The 18479-nt window shown below is 37.8% G+C and overlaps 2 protein-coding genes across 3 annotated transcripts in view; one reads left to right on the top strand and one right to left on the bottom strand.

Annotated features, from left to right (window-relative positions):
- Thoc1 (THO complex subunit 1) overlaps positions 1-9001 on the top strand; it is a 36140-nt gene extending 27139 nt beyond the window's left edge. Inside the window, exons 13-21 of the mRNA XM_021150209.3 lie at positions 1320-1386; positions 1584-1634; positions 1722-1792; positions 2087-2182; positions 2611-2676; positions 4870-4953; positions 7390-7537; positions 8084-8159; positions 8597-9001. Coding sequence (XP_021005868.1) covers positions 1320-1386; positions 1584-1634; positions 1722-1792; positions 2087-2182; positions 2611-2676; positions 4870-4953; positions 7390-7537; positions 8084-8159; positions 8597-8892 — 955 coding nt within the window. The 3' untranslated portion in view covers positions 8893-9001. The remainder of the gene's footprint in view (positions 1-1319; positions 1387-1583; positions 1635-1721; positions 1793-2086; positions 2183-2610; positions 2677-4869; positions 4954-7389; positions 7538-8083; positions 8160-8596) is intronic.
- Positions 9002-10346: 1345 nt separating this feature from the next.
- Usp14 (ubiquitin specific peptidase 14) overlaps positions 10347-18479 on the bottom strand; it is a 35049-nt gene continuing 26916 nt past the window's right edge. For both annotated transcript variants that reach the window (XM_021150211.2, XM_021150210.2), the window contains 6 exons: positions 16841-16906; positions 16259-16351; positions 15057-15185; positions 12459-12516; positions 11910-12017; positions 10347-11004 (listed from right to left, as the gene is read on the bottom strand). In XM_021150211.2, the coding sequence (XP_021005870.1) occupies positions 10853-11004; positions 11910-12017; positions 12459-12516; positions 15057-15185; positions 16259-16351; positions 16841-16906 (606 nt within the window). In that variant the 3' untranslated portion in view covers positions 10347-10852. The remainder of the gene's footprint in view (positions 11005-11909; positions 12018-12458; positions 12517-15056; positions 15186-16258; positions 16352-16840; positions 16907-18479) is intronic.

Below are 18479 nucleotides of genomic sequence, written 5' to 3' on the forward strand. Positions count from 1 at the left end.
GTGAGTCTCTGCAGAATCCTAGACTTTCACAGTTTTTATTTCTAGTGCATAGAAGTCTCTGTTACCACACCTAGGCATCATGCTAAATTGTAAACTAAGGAAATAACACCTTCCAATAGCATAAACTTTCTAGGATATTAGAACTGAAATAATCAAAGAAAATCTTGAAACAAATGTGAATTCTAGGCATTAGGAAGATTGCTCAGTTGGTGAAGTGATTGATATGAATGAGAATCCAAAATCATTCTCCAGCACCTACATAGTCAGGTACAAGACACATCTTGTAATCTCAGTGTTGCAGATGTGGAGACAGGAGAATCTCTGAGGCTTGCTGGCCATCTAGCCTAGTCTAGTCATCAAAAACCAGATCTCAATAAGACACCGTTTTTTCCACAAACAAGGTGAAAAGCACTTGAGGAATAATACCCAGGGTTGACCTCTGCCCCCATACCCCTTACACACTGTTCTGTTGTTTTAGGTTTCCATACAACCTTGTCAGGATCTGTATTGTGTCTAAGCCCCTCCAACAAAAAGCATACCATTTATTCTTGTCCATAACTGAAGCCAGGATCATGTTGCTTGTACACAAATCGGTGCAATATGAGATGCATAAAGTCCATGCCATTTTCGCCTGCTGAATCCATAGTCCTGTATCACCATGTACTGCAGTTCCTTCAGAACTGTCATAAGTAGCACATGGTACCCAACCAAAATGTAATTTTTTTTTTCTTCTATTTCAAAGTTTAGTGTGATATAGAAAGATCAAGAGCTTGAAATCAGACATAGGTTGAATTAAATCTTTGGGCGTTAGGGAAGTCACCAAATCAATGTATTCTCTTTAAAATGTGCATAAAATGGTTCTGCAGTTCCGGCTTTCTTTGTTGGTGGCTTTGGAGCAATTAGTGGATAGTTAATAGAAACTGTTAATAATTTGAGTTTTGTCGGTATCCTTATTGTATTTTGAGTCAGTTTAAAAGAAAAATATAGCATGCCTATATGAATATGTATCATATGGAGTATGATACATATAGAGTATGATATGTTAATGCTTTCTCAGATTTTTATCTCTCCTAAATTTATGAAATATTATTACTCTATAGTCAGGCCAGATTATTGAATGTCTTATTTGCCTTTATACTTTCATGACTTCAATTTTAACACTTGACAATGAAATGCAAGAATTTTCTCAATAATTCTCATGTTTGTCACAGTTGTAGGTAATTTTTCACACAGTATGATTAATTTAAGGTGCCATGAATAGCCTCAATATAAAAACATATGCTATAACTTAGACATGCATTTGTTCTTTCTTTCCCTAGTTCAAATTATGTTTTAACTGATGAGCAATCACTCTGGATTGAAGATACTACAAAATCAGTCTACCAAGTAAGTCCAACATGCAACAAACCCATGATTGAAAAAATGGAAATTTAGAATTTTCTTTGTTTCAGCCCCAAATAGGAAAATAAGGATAAAGTTAAGCTCAGGTACAAGAACACAAACACTTCTTGGTTCTCTGCCTACAATCCACTCCTATGATGCAGAAAGTTGTTGAAACCTTAGTGTATTCTTTCTAATCACAGCTGCTATCTGAAAATCCCCCTGATGGAGAAAGATTTTCAAAGATGGTAGAGGTATGTATTCGATCACTAGTTTTCTTACTACCAAGTATGATTCCAAAGTATTTTTATGCAGCTATGTATGTCTTTTGTGTATTCTAGCATATATTAAACACTGAGGAAAATTGGAACTCATGGAAGAATGAAGGTTGCCCAAGTTTTGTTAAAGAAAGGTAAATAATCAGCACAAGAACAGGACGCTCACGAGTGTACGGAGAATGCCGTGTCTACTTGCCCTATGATGTGCCCGCTAATTCTGTCTTCTGTCTGATGACTGTTCTGTCACACCAGGAAGATTTTGTATTTTAGGGTAAAAGCAATATGTAGCTCACTTGTTCTCTTTTTTTTTTTTTCCTGATAGTTTTGCTGTAAGTAGGATTAAATGAATCCAGAAGCTTGTGCACAATAGGCAAATGCTTACCACATATCCATATACAGTCCCCAGAATATATATGTTTTGTTCACAGAGCATCAGATACCAAGCCCACGAGAGTGGTGAGGAAGAGAGCAGCCCCAGAAGACTTCCTAGGCAAAGGGCCCAACAAGAAAATCCTGATCGGAAAGTATGTCCACTCATTTCCCCATGTTCTTGATTGCTATTTTTATGTTTTGAAAATATTACTACAAGAACTCTCCAGTTAGGCTAAAGAGATGGCCCTGCTGTTAAGGCTAGGCAACTACTTAAGCCTTCCTGTTGTCTCCCACTTTAAAAGCCCTTGGCTCTAGGCGGTAATCTTTTCTAGGCCATGGACAGTATAAATGTTTGGGCCAGTGCAGCTCACTTATATTTACTGAAAGGGCACTGATCATTCAGTTCAATTCTGTCACCTTTCAGTTAATTCTCCATTTTTTATTATTATTGAATAGTTTCTGAGAAGTGGTTATCATTATAGACTAGGGGTCACCACCCCCAGACTCATGTTAAATATGCAGTTTTATGATGTACTATGAGAATGCTATCAATACAAACTATGACTGCCTTATTTTGTAGTGAGGAGCTAACAAGGCTTTGGAATCTCTGTCCTGATAATATGGAAGCCTGTAAATCAGAGACAAGGCAAGTGTAAAACTTCTGTTCGTTTTCTCAGTGTTCAGTAAACTATAATAAAACCTTTTCTTAGGAATGATCAAAGCTTAAAAGTTTATTGTGGTTATTAACTTTGGGCCTGGCAGAATATAGTTTACCTTAAAACACCTAGAAATGCTGGTAAATTTTTATAGATCACAAGAAAATAAAAGTTTCACAAAGAAATGGGAACTCAACACCAGAAGAATAATTTAGTTAGGAATGATTTGATATTCCAAGTGAGCAAGCAGTAAGATGGGACCTCCAGGTTACTCACAGAGATGCAGGAGAGGAACCTGAGTATGGTTCTCTGGTTTAAGGAGAGACACTGCCTGCAAAGGAAGAGAAGCATCAGGAGACAAGAACAGTGCAAACCAGAAAGCTTGTTTGCTTCTGCTAGGGGTTTCCCGAGAAACAAGAACATGTCATGCAGCTGACATTTCTAGTACCAGCAGCAATTGGGAACCCAAGGCTAAAATTGTCAGCTAGGAAATCCTAGGCTGGTGGTAAACTCTCTGAAGGTCAGATCTTCAGATGGAGCTATTAACAGAGGAAAAAGCCTAAAAATATTACCATCCAGCTGGGTGTGGTAGGGCACGCCTTTAATCCCAGCACTTGGGAGGCAGAGGCAGGCGGACTTCTGACAGCCAGAGCTATACAGAAAAACCCTGTCTCGAAAAACCAAAAAAGGAAAAAAAAAAATCCAAATTTACTGTCAAGGAGACAATCTACCATGAGTTCATAAAGAATCTAGAGAGAGATGGCTCAGTGGTTAATAATGCTGGCTATTCTTCCAGAGGACCCAAGTCCTATTCATAGCACTCATTCTCTCCAGTCCTAGGGGATCCAACACCCTCCTCTGGCTTCCATGAGCACCAAGGACACAAGTGGTACACAGATGTACATGAAGACAAAATACTCATACATACTCATAAATAAGTAAATAAAACTAGAATCAGATAAAGGCTGTAAAATAAAGAAGTAGCAGTTAAAACAAGAAAAACTTAGCACTGTCAAAAAAGAACCAGATAGTTGGGTATGGTGGCTCATTACTGTAATCCCATCAGCTGGGAGACTTGTTAAGACACAATACAACACAAAGCTGAGCAAAAACCCAGCAGAGAGAACGAAAGAAGCACTTCTTAAGATCAGGACTAAATAGGCTTAATTCATAAATTCTTTGGTTTAAGATATCTGGGCTTTAGCATTAAATAGATTAAGCCAGATCTGTCTATGTGAAAAATGAAGGGTGAGTGAAAAGACAAAACAAAAGTAAAATTAAACTAACAGCAGACTTCAGAAACAAAATCAGAAGACAGGAATAAGAGCCTCAAAGAGTTGTAAAGACAGAGTGTAATCTCTAAAGTAAATGAGGAGTGCAAAGGTACATAGGAAGGGAAGGAGGGGGGGAGGGAGGGAGGGAGGGAGGAAGGAAGGAAAAAAGGAAGAAAGAAAGAGAAAGAAAGACAAGACAAGACAAAAGGTACACAAAGAATTAAATTCAAATGAACAAAAATCAGGCATTCTGCCGGGCAGACAAGACAAGACAAAAGGTACACAAAGAATTAAATTCAAATGAACAAAAATCAGGCATTCTGCCGGGCAGCGGTGGCGCACGCCTTTAATCCCGGCACTTGGGAGGCAGAGGCAGGCGGATTTCTGAGTCCGAGGCCAGCCTGGTCTACAAAGTGAGTTCCAGGACAGCTAGGGCTACACAGAGAAACCCTATCTTGGGAAAACAAAAAACAAAAAAGAAAAAAAAAAAAAAACCCAAACAACAACAACAAAAAATCAGGCATTCTGGTGTGAAGACAGATTGATAGGTATTTTAAATTTTTACCTACATATTGATTATAAAACACATACCATAAAAACAAAGATATGACCATGTTGAAACTAAAAGAATAAAGGTATGATAGGCAGAGCTTATCAGATCAGACAGAAGTCTTCAAAAATGAATAGTACAGTCTATCACAGTGCATGGTTTGATGGAATATGGAGTGAATCGTTTTTAGACCTATACCTTCTTTATTGTCCCATTTTAGAATTGAGCTTTCAGTCTTTATCAAGTCCCTGCATTTCAGTCTTAGGTGTAATTATCACATGTGGATACTGTTAAAATTCATATTGCCACCATTTTAGAGCACTACACATAACCCTCACTGTTTACTTTACAATGCCCAGAGAATACATGCCAACGTTGGAGGAGTTCTTTGAAGAAGCTATTGAACAAGCAGATCCTGAAAACATGGTTGAAAGCGAATATAAGTAAGTAATGGTATAATGAACTGATGCTAATTTTCAGCATGTTTTCTTAGGAATCCTCTGTATGCTACAGTTAAGTCAGCAAAGTAGTGCTTTTAGATGAGTTTATGCATGCAGTTCACATTGCTATAACATCCTTATTTCAGTGTCAATTCCTTTTGGCTCTAAAACATGACAGAATAACCCATTTGAAATTGGAGACCCCTCAGCCCTCACCCCACACTTCCTTCTAACCTTCACTTCAACTGTTTATTCTCCACAACAGTCTTTTCTGCTAGCCAATTTAGGTTTTGACCTCATTTCCTCACCAGCCTCCCATTCTTGTCAGTCCATCCACTTGAGACTGTGTTCCCTATCACTCCAGTATTCTTTTTTGTTTTTTAAGGTCCCAACAGCATCTGTCAGTAGACCTGTCTCAGTTTTGGTGGGCCCACTCACCGTAACCTTGCTGCCCCCTCCACTTGCCTCCAAACCCGCTGTCTTACTCTAAATTCCTGCAGTAACTTTTAAGATTCAGTCTTTTCTCTAAAGTGTCCCATGTGACAGCAGTTTTAGTCTTTAGGAAGCTGTTCTGGATTGTGATTTAAAGGCAGGCAGGGGCCCTCTTGTCAAATGCATAGGTTCTCTTCTAACAAGTAATCCCTGTGCCACTTTTCTCGTTTGCTACATAGTAACCACTCATTTCACATTCTGAAGAGTAAACAACTGATTTTGATCCATGCATAGCATGTAGTTAGTACATGACATAACTAGCTTTGACCCTGTGCTAAGTTTTTACATACTCCAACCTCTTAGTTTTGTGTTCTATTCTCCTTGCACCAGAGTGATCTTTATAGGCTGGAGAAATGACTCAGGTTAAGAACACTAACTGCTCGCTCTTCCCGAGGATCCAGGTTTCATCCCCAGCACCCACATGGTGGCTCACAACCATCCAGTTCCAGAGGATGTGATGTGCTCCTCTGGTCTCCCACATGGTGGCTCACAACCATCCAGTTCCAGAGGGTGTGATGTGCTCTTCTGGCCTTCTTTAGCACTGCATGCATATGACACAGTCATGCAGGCAAAACAATACACAATTGAAATCCTTTTTTAAATTTTATTTATTTTTTTATTAGATATTTTCTTTATATACATTTCAAATGCTATCCCGAAAGTTCCCTATATCCCCTCCCCCCGCCCTGCTCCCCTACCCACCCACTCCCACTTCTTGGCCCTGGCGTTCCCCTGTACTGGGGCATATAAAGTTTGCTAGACCAAGGGGCCTCTCTTCCCAGTGATGGCCAACTAGTAATCTAAAATACATATACACACCTTTAATCCCAGTGCCTAGAAAGCAGAAGTCAGGTGATTTCTATGCCTGGTCTATACAGTAAGAACCTGCCTAAGGCGGGCAGTGGTGGTGCATGAATTTAATCCCAGCACTTGGGAGGCAGAGGCAGGTGGATTTCTGAGTTCAAGGCCAGACTGGTCTACAAAGTGAGTTCCAGGACAGCCAGGGCTGTAGAGACACTCTGTCTCAAAAAAACAAACAAACAAAAAAGAACCTGCCTAAAATAAATACACATGCATGCACAGAAGCAGGCATGGTAGCACAGACCTAATCCCAGCACCCAGGAAGCTGAAGCAAGATTAAGTTTGAGGTTAGTGTGGCTTACGAAGTCTGTCAATATCAAAGTAAGATATGCCCAAGTCTCATCTCATGCTTAAAGTCTTTCTCATACTTAAAATTAACTGTTTATATACCACTAAATAAATCAGATTGCAAGTCTGTATTTGGGGTTCTCGAGGTGGGCAAATACTAAAAAGTCCTAAGTGGAATCCATTTGTACTTGCTGCAGTTTTGTCATTGGTGGTGGTGGGAGTGGGGTGTTTAAGATTTCTCATGGGTCCCTTCTTTCTCTGTTTCCCATTCTATTCTTGACATCAGTATGTCATTACTGCGGCCACTGGATATTTACTGCTTTAGCATTCTGAGCCATTTTTAAATTCATGATGTTAATATGAATTAAAGATTAGCCATTGTATAATACAACTCTTAAATACAGGTCCCTTATTCAAAATACTTGAAGCCCTAAGTGTTCTTTTTCCAGATTTGGCACATTTTAGACTTCAGCAGGTAAGACAAATTAGATTTTGAAACATCTAGGTTTTAGATTAAACATGCATCTATAGGTAACATTACAGATAATGAATACAATTATCTTTTTCTTTTCTTTATAACTGGGTGGTTTCTGTGCATAGTGTCTAGTAGCCAGGACTAGGGACATAAGACCATTGACTTGCTAAAATAAAGCAAAATATATAGACTTTCAAATTATAAGATGGTATACTTTGAGCTGATATTTGCAAGAGAGCATAAAATTTCATGACACTCGTTACATGAAAATAACTATGGAACTGAGTAACTATAAATTATAAGGCTGACATCTCTTCTTATAGAGCTGTAAATAATTCAAATTATGGATGGAGAGCTCTTAGACTCTTAGCCCGGAGAAGCCCTCACTTCTTTCAGCCAACCAACCAGCAGTTTAAGAGTCTACCAGAGTATCTGGAAAACATGGTGATAAAGCTAGCCAAGGAACTACCAGTAAGTGATGTACTTCATTGTTCCCGTTACCCTAGTAGACATGATCTGCTTTAAAACTGTTATCATTATTTGAGCAGAAGTCACTTTAGCTTTTCCCACAAAAATAGTAATCTGCAGACCATCATGTTTTAGAATGGGGGTGAGGATGTTGTTGAATATACATTTACAGAGAAAATGTAAAGCTAAGAGATACTGGTAGTCTTCTGTGCAGCATGCAATTTACCCAAAGTGTCTTCAGTAAACTAGATCAGATTTTCCACATTGCCAATGTGTCTTACTGTCTTTTGTCAAAAGCAGGGTCTAAGAGTGGCAGTAGCTCACCTGGCAGAGCCTCTTCTACTCTGCTCTTTTCCACTGTTGTAACAGTATGGTGATGATGGACATTATCAGTTTCCGTCTCCCCTTAGACAGTACTGCCTAAAGCTTAGGTATTTGCAAACCTGCCTGTTGATGATTCTCACTCTTCTTTCTACCCAAAGTCTTACACCTTAGCTAGCTTCAGAAACTGGTGTTCTTTTAAACAGCATTGTTCTTCATTTGCTCTAGCCCCCTTCTGAAGAAATAAAGACAGGTGAGGATGAAGATGAGGAAGACAATGATGCTTTACTAAAGGAAAATGAAAGTAAGAACTGAATCTTCTTGGCTATTTTACAAAATTGGAAAAGGCTGGGGGATCTTTGTTGCGAACTAATTTGATCTACTTCTCAGTTCTACCATTTTATCTATCTTTTGACTTAAAATATGAAATTTAAAACACTAGTCACTTAAAACACATTTTATAGATGAAATTTGGAAATGATGATTTTAAAAGGTAAAGAAGAAAGGTGTTTACAGCAGAGCTTAAACTCTAACTAGTGGGAATTGGAGTATCTCCTCTACAAGAAAGTGTTTCTAATTAAAATAGCTTTGAGTGTATACACCTATGGAAATTTTTCAAATTTTAAAGTAAAGTTTTAGGGGACTAGTAACCCAGTGGTCATTTCAGCTTTGCAGTTCTTTCAGATACTTTAATTGCACATCTCTATATTTTGCACATGATTTATATCCTCTGTTTTCTAGGTCCAGATGTTCGGCGAGATAAACCTATAACAGGGGAGCAGATAGAGTCATTTGCCAACAAACTTGGAGAGCAGTGGAAGATTTTGGCTCCTTACCTGGAAATTAAAGACTCCGATATTAGGCAGATTGAGTGTGACAGTGAAGACATGAAGATGAGAGCCAAGCAGCTCCTTGTTGCCTGGCAAGATCAAGAAGGAGTTCATGCAACAACTGATAGTCTGATTAGTGCACTAAACAAGTCTGGATTAAGTGACCTCGCAGAAAGTCTAACTAATGACACTGAAACAAACAGTTAGCTTTCTTCCTTTCTTTTCTTTTTTATTAAACAGTGATAAAATTTTGTTACCAAGCAGCATTTGATAAAAGGTTCACTGGTTTTGGTAAACAATAAACACTTTTATAACAGCTATTGTACAGTTGGCTGGTGCTCCAAAATCCACATACAGAACAGGCATTGGAGTGGAGGACAGGGTGGGAAAACGGCCAAAGTAAAAGGACCTCAAGATCACAGCAATTTTTGTTAAGTATTTCTATACTGAAGTTAAATGAGTACTACTTACAGTCCTGTCCCAAATTAGTTTCCTGCATGCTATCGGTTATAAAATTTTATTCTGAAATTACAAGATGACACTTCTGAAACCTTAGGACTGAGATAAGAGGATCAGCAAACCATGGATAGTTTAAGTGTTTTCCTGGCACTCTGACATGGTGACACTACAGTAGCAAAGAGTTGAAACTGATAGCCAGGGGCCTGCAAAAACCAAATGATTAGCTGTTTGTCCAAAACAGGAAATGTTTGCTAGCTCTAAGTGGAGTCTAATTCCCAACTAGTCCTTTAGCTTTACAACGTTTACTTGACCTCCTTCAGTCTTTAAACACCCAGGGATTCCTGTCAGTTCACTTGAGATGTGAAAATACCCTGTATGTAGCAGAGCATATGCAGCACTGGCTGAAGGTTAAGATGTTCATGTTCTGTTCCCATACAGCATTTCCTGTGGGTGTTTAGGATACTAGTGACTGGGCAGACCACTGTTAAGTGTTCTTGCTTGAACTGCACTCTACTAGCTGGGGAAGCAGTGACTAAGCACAACCCTGGCCTCCAGATGTCTTCTGCATTAAGCAAATTAAGGCATGTTCAGGGATTGAAAGGGAGGAGAATGGTTTTTTTGCCTCATCTCTCTTAAATTCAAGGATGCATTCTAAAACACTTAACACCTTATTTAAAACAAAATGATGGAAATCCAATTTCTACTTTAAAGAATTATTTTTGGAATGCTTTTTTAGGTCAAATAAACTATCACCACACTTTTTATATAATAGTTTTCTTAATTCTTAATGCATTCTAAACATAGTTTTGGCATATTTGTTCTAAATCTACCTCACCTGGTTTAGTAGGAAAACACAGGTGCCAAATTACTTCATTCTACAACTGTTCTAGCAAATAAGACTGAATCCCAGGGGCCATGACATAAACTATTACAGTACACAGAGTACTGGATTATTAGCCATTTGCGGAAACTGTATAGTACTGAGTTCATCTGACTCTCCAACCAAGCTCTAATACTAAAAAGAAACAATCTCAAAAGTTGTTAATCCCTCTTTTTCCTTATTTTTTTATTATTAAATATCCTTGGTTTCCAAGCAACTGGAGCTTGTTTACACATTATGATTACTACAAAAACCAATGCAAAGTTTAACATATAAACCACAGTACATTAGAGACACAATAATAAGTGTATAATCAAGTGTGTTCTTATTGATCACAATTTATTGTAAAGTCATGAAAGGCCAGCAACAGTCAGTCTGGACAATACTTGATTGCACCCAGTTGATGGGATGTGGACAGCAGCACTGAGTTACACGATGAGAGCAACACTTTTCCACCTTCCTAGAAAAATATTGGTTAGATAAGGCAAAGGACGGGCAGCTACTGAACGGTGATATTAACCATGCAAGAACAACAAATAGGTGTGCAATAAACATCACTGCTAAAGCTTGGGCTGAAAAGGCAAGGGATAAAATGGATTTCAGCCAAGAATTTCTAAGGAGTAATGCAAAAAATGAGATTTTTAAAGAATGTCTTGAAGCTACCTTTATACAAGGTAGCACCCAAACGTAATTTTCCATAGTCTTAAGATTGAAGATGCATAAGTGGTTTGGTTCTGTTCTCATTTTCTTTAGAGCTCAAGATTATAGAAATGTTCAACAACAACAACAAAAACATTCACACCTAAGCATAAATAGCTAAATTGAAGATTACTGTTCACTTTCTTCTTCCATTATTTCAACTCTTCGAGGCCCATAAAGTAGAACATAAGCAATGTGCCAGTCTCCACCACCAGACAGCCGCAGAATATCTTCTGGGGTTACAATGCTGACCTTATCATCATCAAATTTGATCCATTCATCTAAATTAAGAAGATACACACCATTATTTTCAGAGTTCTGGTGCAAAAGGAACTGATCTGATGTGCAACAAGATTCCATCTGCTCTTCAAACATGGCCCAGGGACCATGCAGCTTCAATATGATTTCACTATTTCCATGACATCACAGCTATTCTTACTTCTAATGCATGATCTGCCATTCTACTCTCACATTCCCAGTACATGCTGTAGTTCTCCAAAGCTTCATGATGTGTGCCAATCAAGTATGAAAACAGACAAATACAAAGGAATTTGTTGCCAAGTACTTGCTCAGCATATGCAAGAAAGATATCTTTGGCTTGATCCCAGTATCATTTAAAATAAAACAAAAACAGGCATAAGAACGCAGCCATATTGAGCCGGACAACAAGTAAAAGAACAAGTCAACCCGTACCACTTCATCATCCCCTAGAACTTGTCGCTTTAAGCTCACTTTCTCAGCCATAACTGCTGATATTGTAAGTTTGGGTAGAAACGATAAGCAAGCTTTGAGGGCCTTGACACTGAGAAGAGACTGGGGGTTTACTCAGTGATATATATGCCTCTCACACAAATGCAAACCTGAGTTTTGATCTCCAGGCAAAAGCTGTGTGTGATGGCTCCCGTCTATCTCCCTAGTGCTGAGGGGCTAGGGAAATGACCTGGGCTCCCTGACTAGCCAGTCCAGTTCAACCTAGCTCAGGCTCAGCAAGAAAGTGTCAAGGAAATGCTAATGGAAGATTCTGGCCTATATACACATGTACCCATACACATACACCCACAACTGCATACAGACTAGGCAATTGTCTTTCTTTTTTAAAAGGCATGAAGTTCACAAACAAAAACACCTACAATGCTATAAAGTTTGTAATAATAAGGTAGTTAACAACTGTAATAATACTCTTTACCTTGTTTTCTTCTCACCCATGATACATAATGACCTGAAGAACTAGATCTTCCCTGGTGAGTTAACACTGCTTGTAAGTCATAGTAGCCACAATTATTGGAGCCAATATCTTAAAGAGAAGGGATTCGATTAAAACAGGCAACAAATAGACATATGCTGTGCTCAGTCAAAGTAACAATTATCAAGTTAAGACTAGAGAAACACTGCTTTACTGGACTCCATTACACATATTACTGTGCAGAGCTACAATTAGGTCTAAAGTACTACTTTATTTAAGTTATATTAAGGACATTATTTTTCAAAAAGCCTAAATTTAGACCAGGGATGGTGGCTTATGTCTGTCACACCAATTCTTGGGAAGCTAGGGTAGAGTACAAATAACCTTAAGACCACCGTTAGGTACATGCGGAATTCCAGACCATGCTGGACTACGGAGTGAGCCAAAGAAGAGAGATAGCGTGAAGAGTGCATGGTATATGATTCAAAAGATAAATGGTAGAACATGCAATCTAACTTAAATGCATACAGTCAAACTGAGACATCCACTTACCGTCAGCAAATGAAAAGGGTTCATACTTAATCTCTTTTGGAGGACTATTCTTGTCATTCTGAGGAGAAAAATCTGAATTTTAACTTGTGATATTGGAAATGAATACATATTCTTGTTGAGCACTTAATTATATAAATATTTACACTATCTACAAATCACTGAATCACGGACAACATAATAGTCTGCCTTGTAAAATAATTAAACAATAAACTACACTTATCATAAAAACTGTAAAGCCAAAGACTTCAATAATATGCAATATTATCACAGTACAGTAACATGTTGCGTGGATATATGGCTAATGTTAAGCCACTAACTAAAACTTTAACAAGCCAGAGGTAGAGCAGTGAGGTTAATAATCCATGTCTGTGAACCTGCAGGAGCAAAGGCTACCTCAAAACAAAACAAAACAAATAACCAAAATAAGAAGCTAAGTAAAGTTTCAGCACTCGCAGCCATGCCAGCTTCCATTTCAGCTAAAATGAATAAAGGCCTACACTAAAAGTAGTGTGATTAACTAAAATGTAGTAGGAATTCACTACCTCAACTCATCTTACTAAAGGGGAAAATGAAACAGGCCTCAAATCAAATCAAAATAATGGAAAACAGAAAACTCAACAAAACAAGGCCAGACCTTAAACTATCAATAAAATTGGGAATCCTCAAGAATAGAGACAAATTACAGTTAACAGTAAAGAAATGGGCTAGATTTGCCCTACACACATGAAAACAGTTAATGAAAATCTCCATAGACAAATGGGAAATGCTAAATGAAATTAGTCAATTACATAGGAACAGATACATTATGAAATAGATCACTTGAATAATTCTGTACATGTCCTGTACAGGAAACTGAATCAGACCTTTGAAAACTAAGAAGTCTCCAAACATTGATTATTTCCACAGTTTCATCAAATAGAAAACAATTCTACCACGGGCAGTGGTAGCGCACGCCTGCAATCCCAGCACTTGGGAGGCAGAGGCAAGGAGATTTCTAAATTCGAGGCCATCCTGGTCTACAGAGTGAATTCCAGAACAGCCAGGGTTACACAGAGAAACCCTGTCTCCAAAAACAAAAACAAAAAACGAAGAAAACAATTCTACAAAGTCTGTTTGAACAATAGGTTTTAAAAAAAAGGACAATAGCTCAGGATGTAAGATCAACACCAACAAAGCAAGTGATGCCACTTGTAGAAGCACTGAAAAGAGCAAACTTGAGATCACAAGTCCTGTCTTTATAAGGAACGCATTAGGTATGTATAATATTGTGGCACACGCCTGAAAACCAAGCACTTTGGAGGTCTGGCCAGAGTCAGGAGGATCAGGAGTTCAAGATACCCTCAACTATCTAGCAAATTCATGGCTAGCCTGGACCCCATGAATCCCATCTTATAAAACAAAAACAATGTAGTATAGCCAAAGAAGAGATATACAAAGGATTGGGGTAGAATTGAAAATTTCATAAACACATTCACATCTATTGTCAACCAATTATGTACAAAGATGCCAGAATAATTCAACTGGCAAATACTAGGTTTCATTGTTTGTTTGTTTGTTTAATATCCTGGAGATCTGGATAATCATACCCAAAAGAATGGATCTGAACATCTTATCACACAGAAATTAAATGAATCGAATACCTAAATAAAGAAACTATCAAACTCTTAAACTTTTTTCTCTGCCATAAGGAGCATGAAGAGATAAAATTACAGACTTTGAGAAAAATACTTGCAATCTGCATAGCTAAGAATTACAATCTACAAAAGAATAGAAAGTTCAGCAGAGGACACACAGGGCAAACAAAACATGAAAAACAGTATCATTAAGGCAGTACCACAATCTTATCCGTCAGCGCAAATGAAACCTAGTAACAACGGCAAAGGCTGCTTGGAGCACTCGTCAGTCAGGCAGTGCTGACAGGAATATAAAGCAGGTATCATTTGGCATTTACCACCATGCAGCATAGCAATTACACTTTTGGACATTCATTTCAGAAAAAGTAAACTCCTGCTTACACGAATTTCTGCAAATCAACATTTTATCAGCTTTATTCATAATAGACAACAACTGAAAATAATGTATCATTTAACAGGGGAATGGGTTAACTACAGAATGCCCAGACAAGGAAATACTATTCAGGAGCAAAACATAACTACTGACATACAAAACCTAGATGACTTCTGGGAAATTATGAATTATGAACGAGCTAATTCAAAAGTTTATGACTAAAAAAATTGGGAGCTTAATTTCACATAGTAACTTTTTTGAAATTACGAAAGCATAGAAACATGAAGGATAATGAGACTAGGAAGGTATATTTTGTACTTCCAATTAAAATGCCTCACAAGGAATATCATCACATATGAGAAATTCAGGTTTCATGAGAAATGTACATATGCTGTAGACTGCAGAGCAAAGATGATGAGGAGCCTGCTTTATGACAGCAGAGCCCTGCTCCCTGCATGTTAATGCATCTCCAGCTATAAGAGGCCTGCATCAAGATATATGCACCTCCTAACAGAAATTCATAACAGTAACTCCTGGGCACTAAATGAAGATTTAAATGGCAGTGGTAAAAATACAGCGAAAGGAACCTACTGCATTTGGTTGCTGATTCACTTTTTTATCTTCTAGATCCTTGAATTTTGACCGAAAAGAGACCATTTTCTCTTGAAGTTCTGGTGTACAGAGTTCATACACATCCAACATAAGAGGAAATTTAACATCCTGCAACAAACCAAAAAAAAAAGGCAGAAAAACAAACGAAAAAGGACAATTATTCAAACTACATATAACTCTTTTTTTCTTCTTTTTTAATGCAGGGTTTTTCTGTGTAGCCCTGGCTGTCCTGAACTCAGAGATCCACCTGCCTCTGCCTCCAGAGTTCTAGGATTAAAGGCATTTGCCACCACTGCCCAGTCATATAAGACTTTCAAAATAATATTTCATAATTCATATAAAGTTGAAAATGACTCTGTGATATCATAGTGACCCATGAAATTGGGAAGCAATAGTGCTATAAGTCTGAGGGAAAATAGGAGGAAAAAGGAGTAGATCTCACCAAAATAAATTATATCCATATTCAAAATTCCTAACACTAAAAAAAATTTACAGAATGATCTGATTCTAACTTCTGTACAGTAACTACTTCCATGACCTTTTCCTATTAGATAATCAAGCCCATAGACCCGACCATAGAATCTGTACGTGTGATTCAGGAGTAATGGTCCCAATGTGCTGCTTAAACCAGGCTCTGCTTTGCTGTTTCTATACAAACACTGAAACAGCTAAAGAGCTATGTTAAAATAGTTACAATAAATAAAAAATAAAGACCAAGCTTTATTTAACCTTCACCTGTAACCACCAGAAAACGTTACAAATTTCAGCTCCAGAGGCTAGATTCATACAGCTCTTCCAAAGGAAGACTGTATACATACAGCTAAGCTACACAGTTGAAGCTCTGCAATGTGCTTACCGCATCTGTCCTCATTTCCAATCTAATCTCAGGCAGGATTTCTGAGGAGTATAAGAACTAACAATTATCTGTGAATCTTTTGAAAAATATAAAAAGGTGGGTGAAAGGCTTAGCTGTTTGAGACTGGAGAAAGAAGCCAGGCATGTGTAAAACAAAACGGATAATACATAATCCCAATGAATTGTGGCCTAAGGATCGCCTGTCTAATGTCAGTCACCTCTAACCATCGCAAAGCTGTCCCTAGTAGGACAAATAAGTCTATTACAGGTTAGGAACTGCCCTCACAGGGTTATATTTAATAGACAGACTAAAATTCATTACTAACCTTAAGAACTTTGGCGTTCACAGATTCTTTCTCTTTATAAAAAAATCGAACCATTTGAATAGTTAAGTAAGCAGGTAGCCGGCTGATCTTAGACTAAGGAGAGAAATGAGAAAGATTCGTTTATATCTATGCCATGTAAGGGTTTTTTTGTTGTTGGTTTGGTTTGGTTTGGTTTGGTTTGGTTTGGTTAGGTTTGGTTTGGTTTTTGACAGGAGCACATAAAAACAAAGATTAGACAAAACTAACTGGCACACATTCTCTTTTCTACTTCTGTGTGTAGTAAGAGTGAGCATCTACATGTGTATTTACATGCATGTGTACAAGTGTGTATGTGCAAGAACACATGTGTGACTGTGCATGTGGAGTCACTGTTCCAACTCGTCCAACCAGCCAGCTCCACCTCCAGCACCCTGGGATTAGAGACAGGAAGTCATGCCTCCCCAGCTTCTTCATGAGTTCTGAGGCTCCAAACTCCAGTTCTCAGGCTTGCACAGCAAGCAGGTTTCCTAATGAGCCACCTCCTTCCCCTTGAACCCTTTCAATGAAATGGAACTCAATGTCAAAAGGAAATATATAACTTACAGATTTGATGTACAAAGCATTTCTCTGCAGTGTTGGAGACTGTTTAGTAATTTCTTCCTGAAGTCGCTAAAAAAGGACATTACAAACAACCAATCATCAAATTTAAAAACTATTCCACGCAACACAAAAATCACATATCTATTTTTTTAAAACAGCACTATAATATCAGTGGATTTATCCCAATAAATAACAATTAGAATAAATATGATACAGTATGCCATTTTAAAAAGTAATTTGCTCAACATTTATAAGAAATCATATAATATACACTATTAAGAACCCCTCTGAGGGGGTTAAGGACACCACAAGAACACGGCCCACAGAATTAACTAGGCAAGGCTTATAGGGGCTCACAGAGACTGAAGTGACAATCAAAAAGCCTGACATGGGACTGAGCTGTGCCCTGCACACATGCTTTGGTTGTGTAGCTTGGTGTTCTTAAAGAACTCAAAACAGTGGGAGTGAGGGTGTCTCTGATTCTTTTGCCTACTTTTTCTTCCTACTGGGCTGCCTTACCCAGCCTTAATACTAGGGGAGGTACCTAGTGTTACTGTAACTTGTTATGCCATGTTTGGTTGATAGCCCTGGGAGGTCTGCCCTTTTCTGATGGGAAATGGAGGAGGAGATGGGAACAGAGGGTAGGGGAGTGAGAGTCAAAATGGGGAATGGTACTGGGGCGGGGAGACTGCAATTAGGATGTATATAGAAGAGAAAAATTAATTCTTAAAAGGCTCTGAATACAATGTTGCTCTAAGTCAAGAAGGTATAGTATAGTGTTATTTTATTAAATAATAAAGCCTTCTGTTACCCTGTATCTATGAATTATCAGAATACTGACACTAGAAATTAAGAGAATGTAGGAAACCCTTGTTCTTCATGCATTATATATAAAAGCCTGCCAGCATCAATTATGTTAATTTTAAATCTAAGAAGAATTAACAAAGAAAACTTGTTAATCTAAGGCAGCAGTTCTCAACCTCTACGTCGCTGCCCCTTAGGGGATGAACAACCTTCTCATAGGGATTGGACATCGTATATCCTGCCTATCAAATATTTACATAATGACTCACAACAGTAGCAAAATTACATCTATGGAGAAACAGAAATAATTTATGGTTGGGGTCAGTACAGCATGAATGTTATTTAAGGGTCACAGGTTAGGAAAGCTGAGAACCACTGATATAAGGGATGTGAGAGACTCCTAGGTGTGGTTTACTTCCCGGTCACCTTTCAGAGTGATGTAAAAACAACACAAAGTAGTGCATGCTGAAAACCTGGGAAACAACCTGGCATATAGCCCGTCTGTAATAAGGAGTCTCTAATATTGTCACTATAACAATATATATGTATGTATATGTATATATATATATATATATATGCATATATATATATGTATATGTATATATATATATGTATATGTATATATATATGGATATATATATATATAAGCAAAACTAAACAAATATGGACTAGAAAACCTTACTGTTTATAATTTAGTATCTTACAATTGTGCAATTTAAGTCTAGTTTTTAAAAAAAATTACCAATCACATTATAAAAGGATCACTGTGGAGCTTTAACACATAGCTATGCACAGGTGAAGCATGGAGTAAAATGACTTAAGAAAATCTACACAAGTA

The sequence above is a fragment of the Mus caroli genome, unplaced genomic scaffold (assembly GCF_978045245.1).
Source record: "Mus caroli unplaced genomic scaffold, Mus_caroli_1 scaffold_19, whole genome shotgun sequence".
Lineage (NCBI taxonomy): Eukaryota > Metazoa > Chordata > Mammalia > Rodentia > Muridae > Mus > Mus caroli.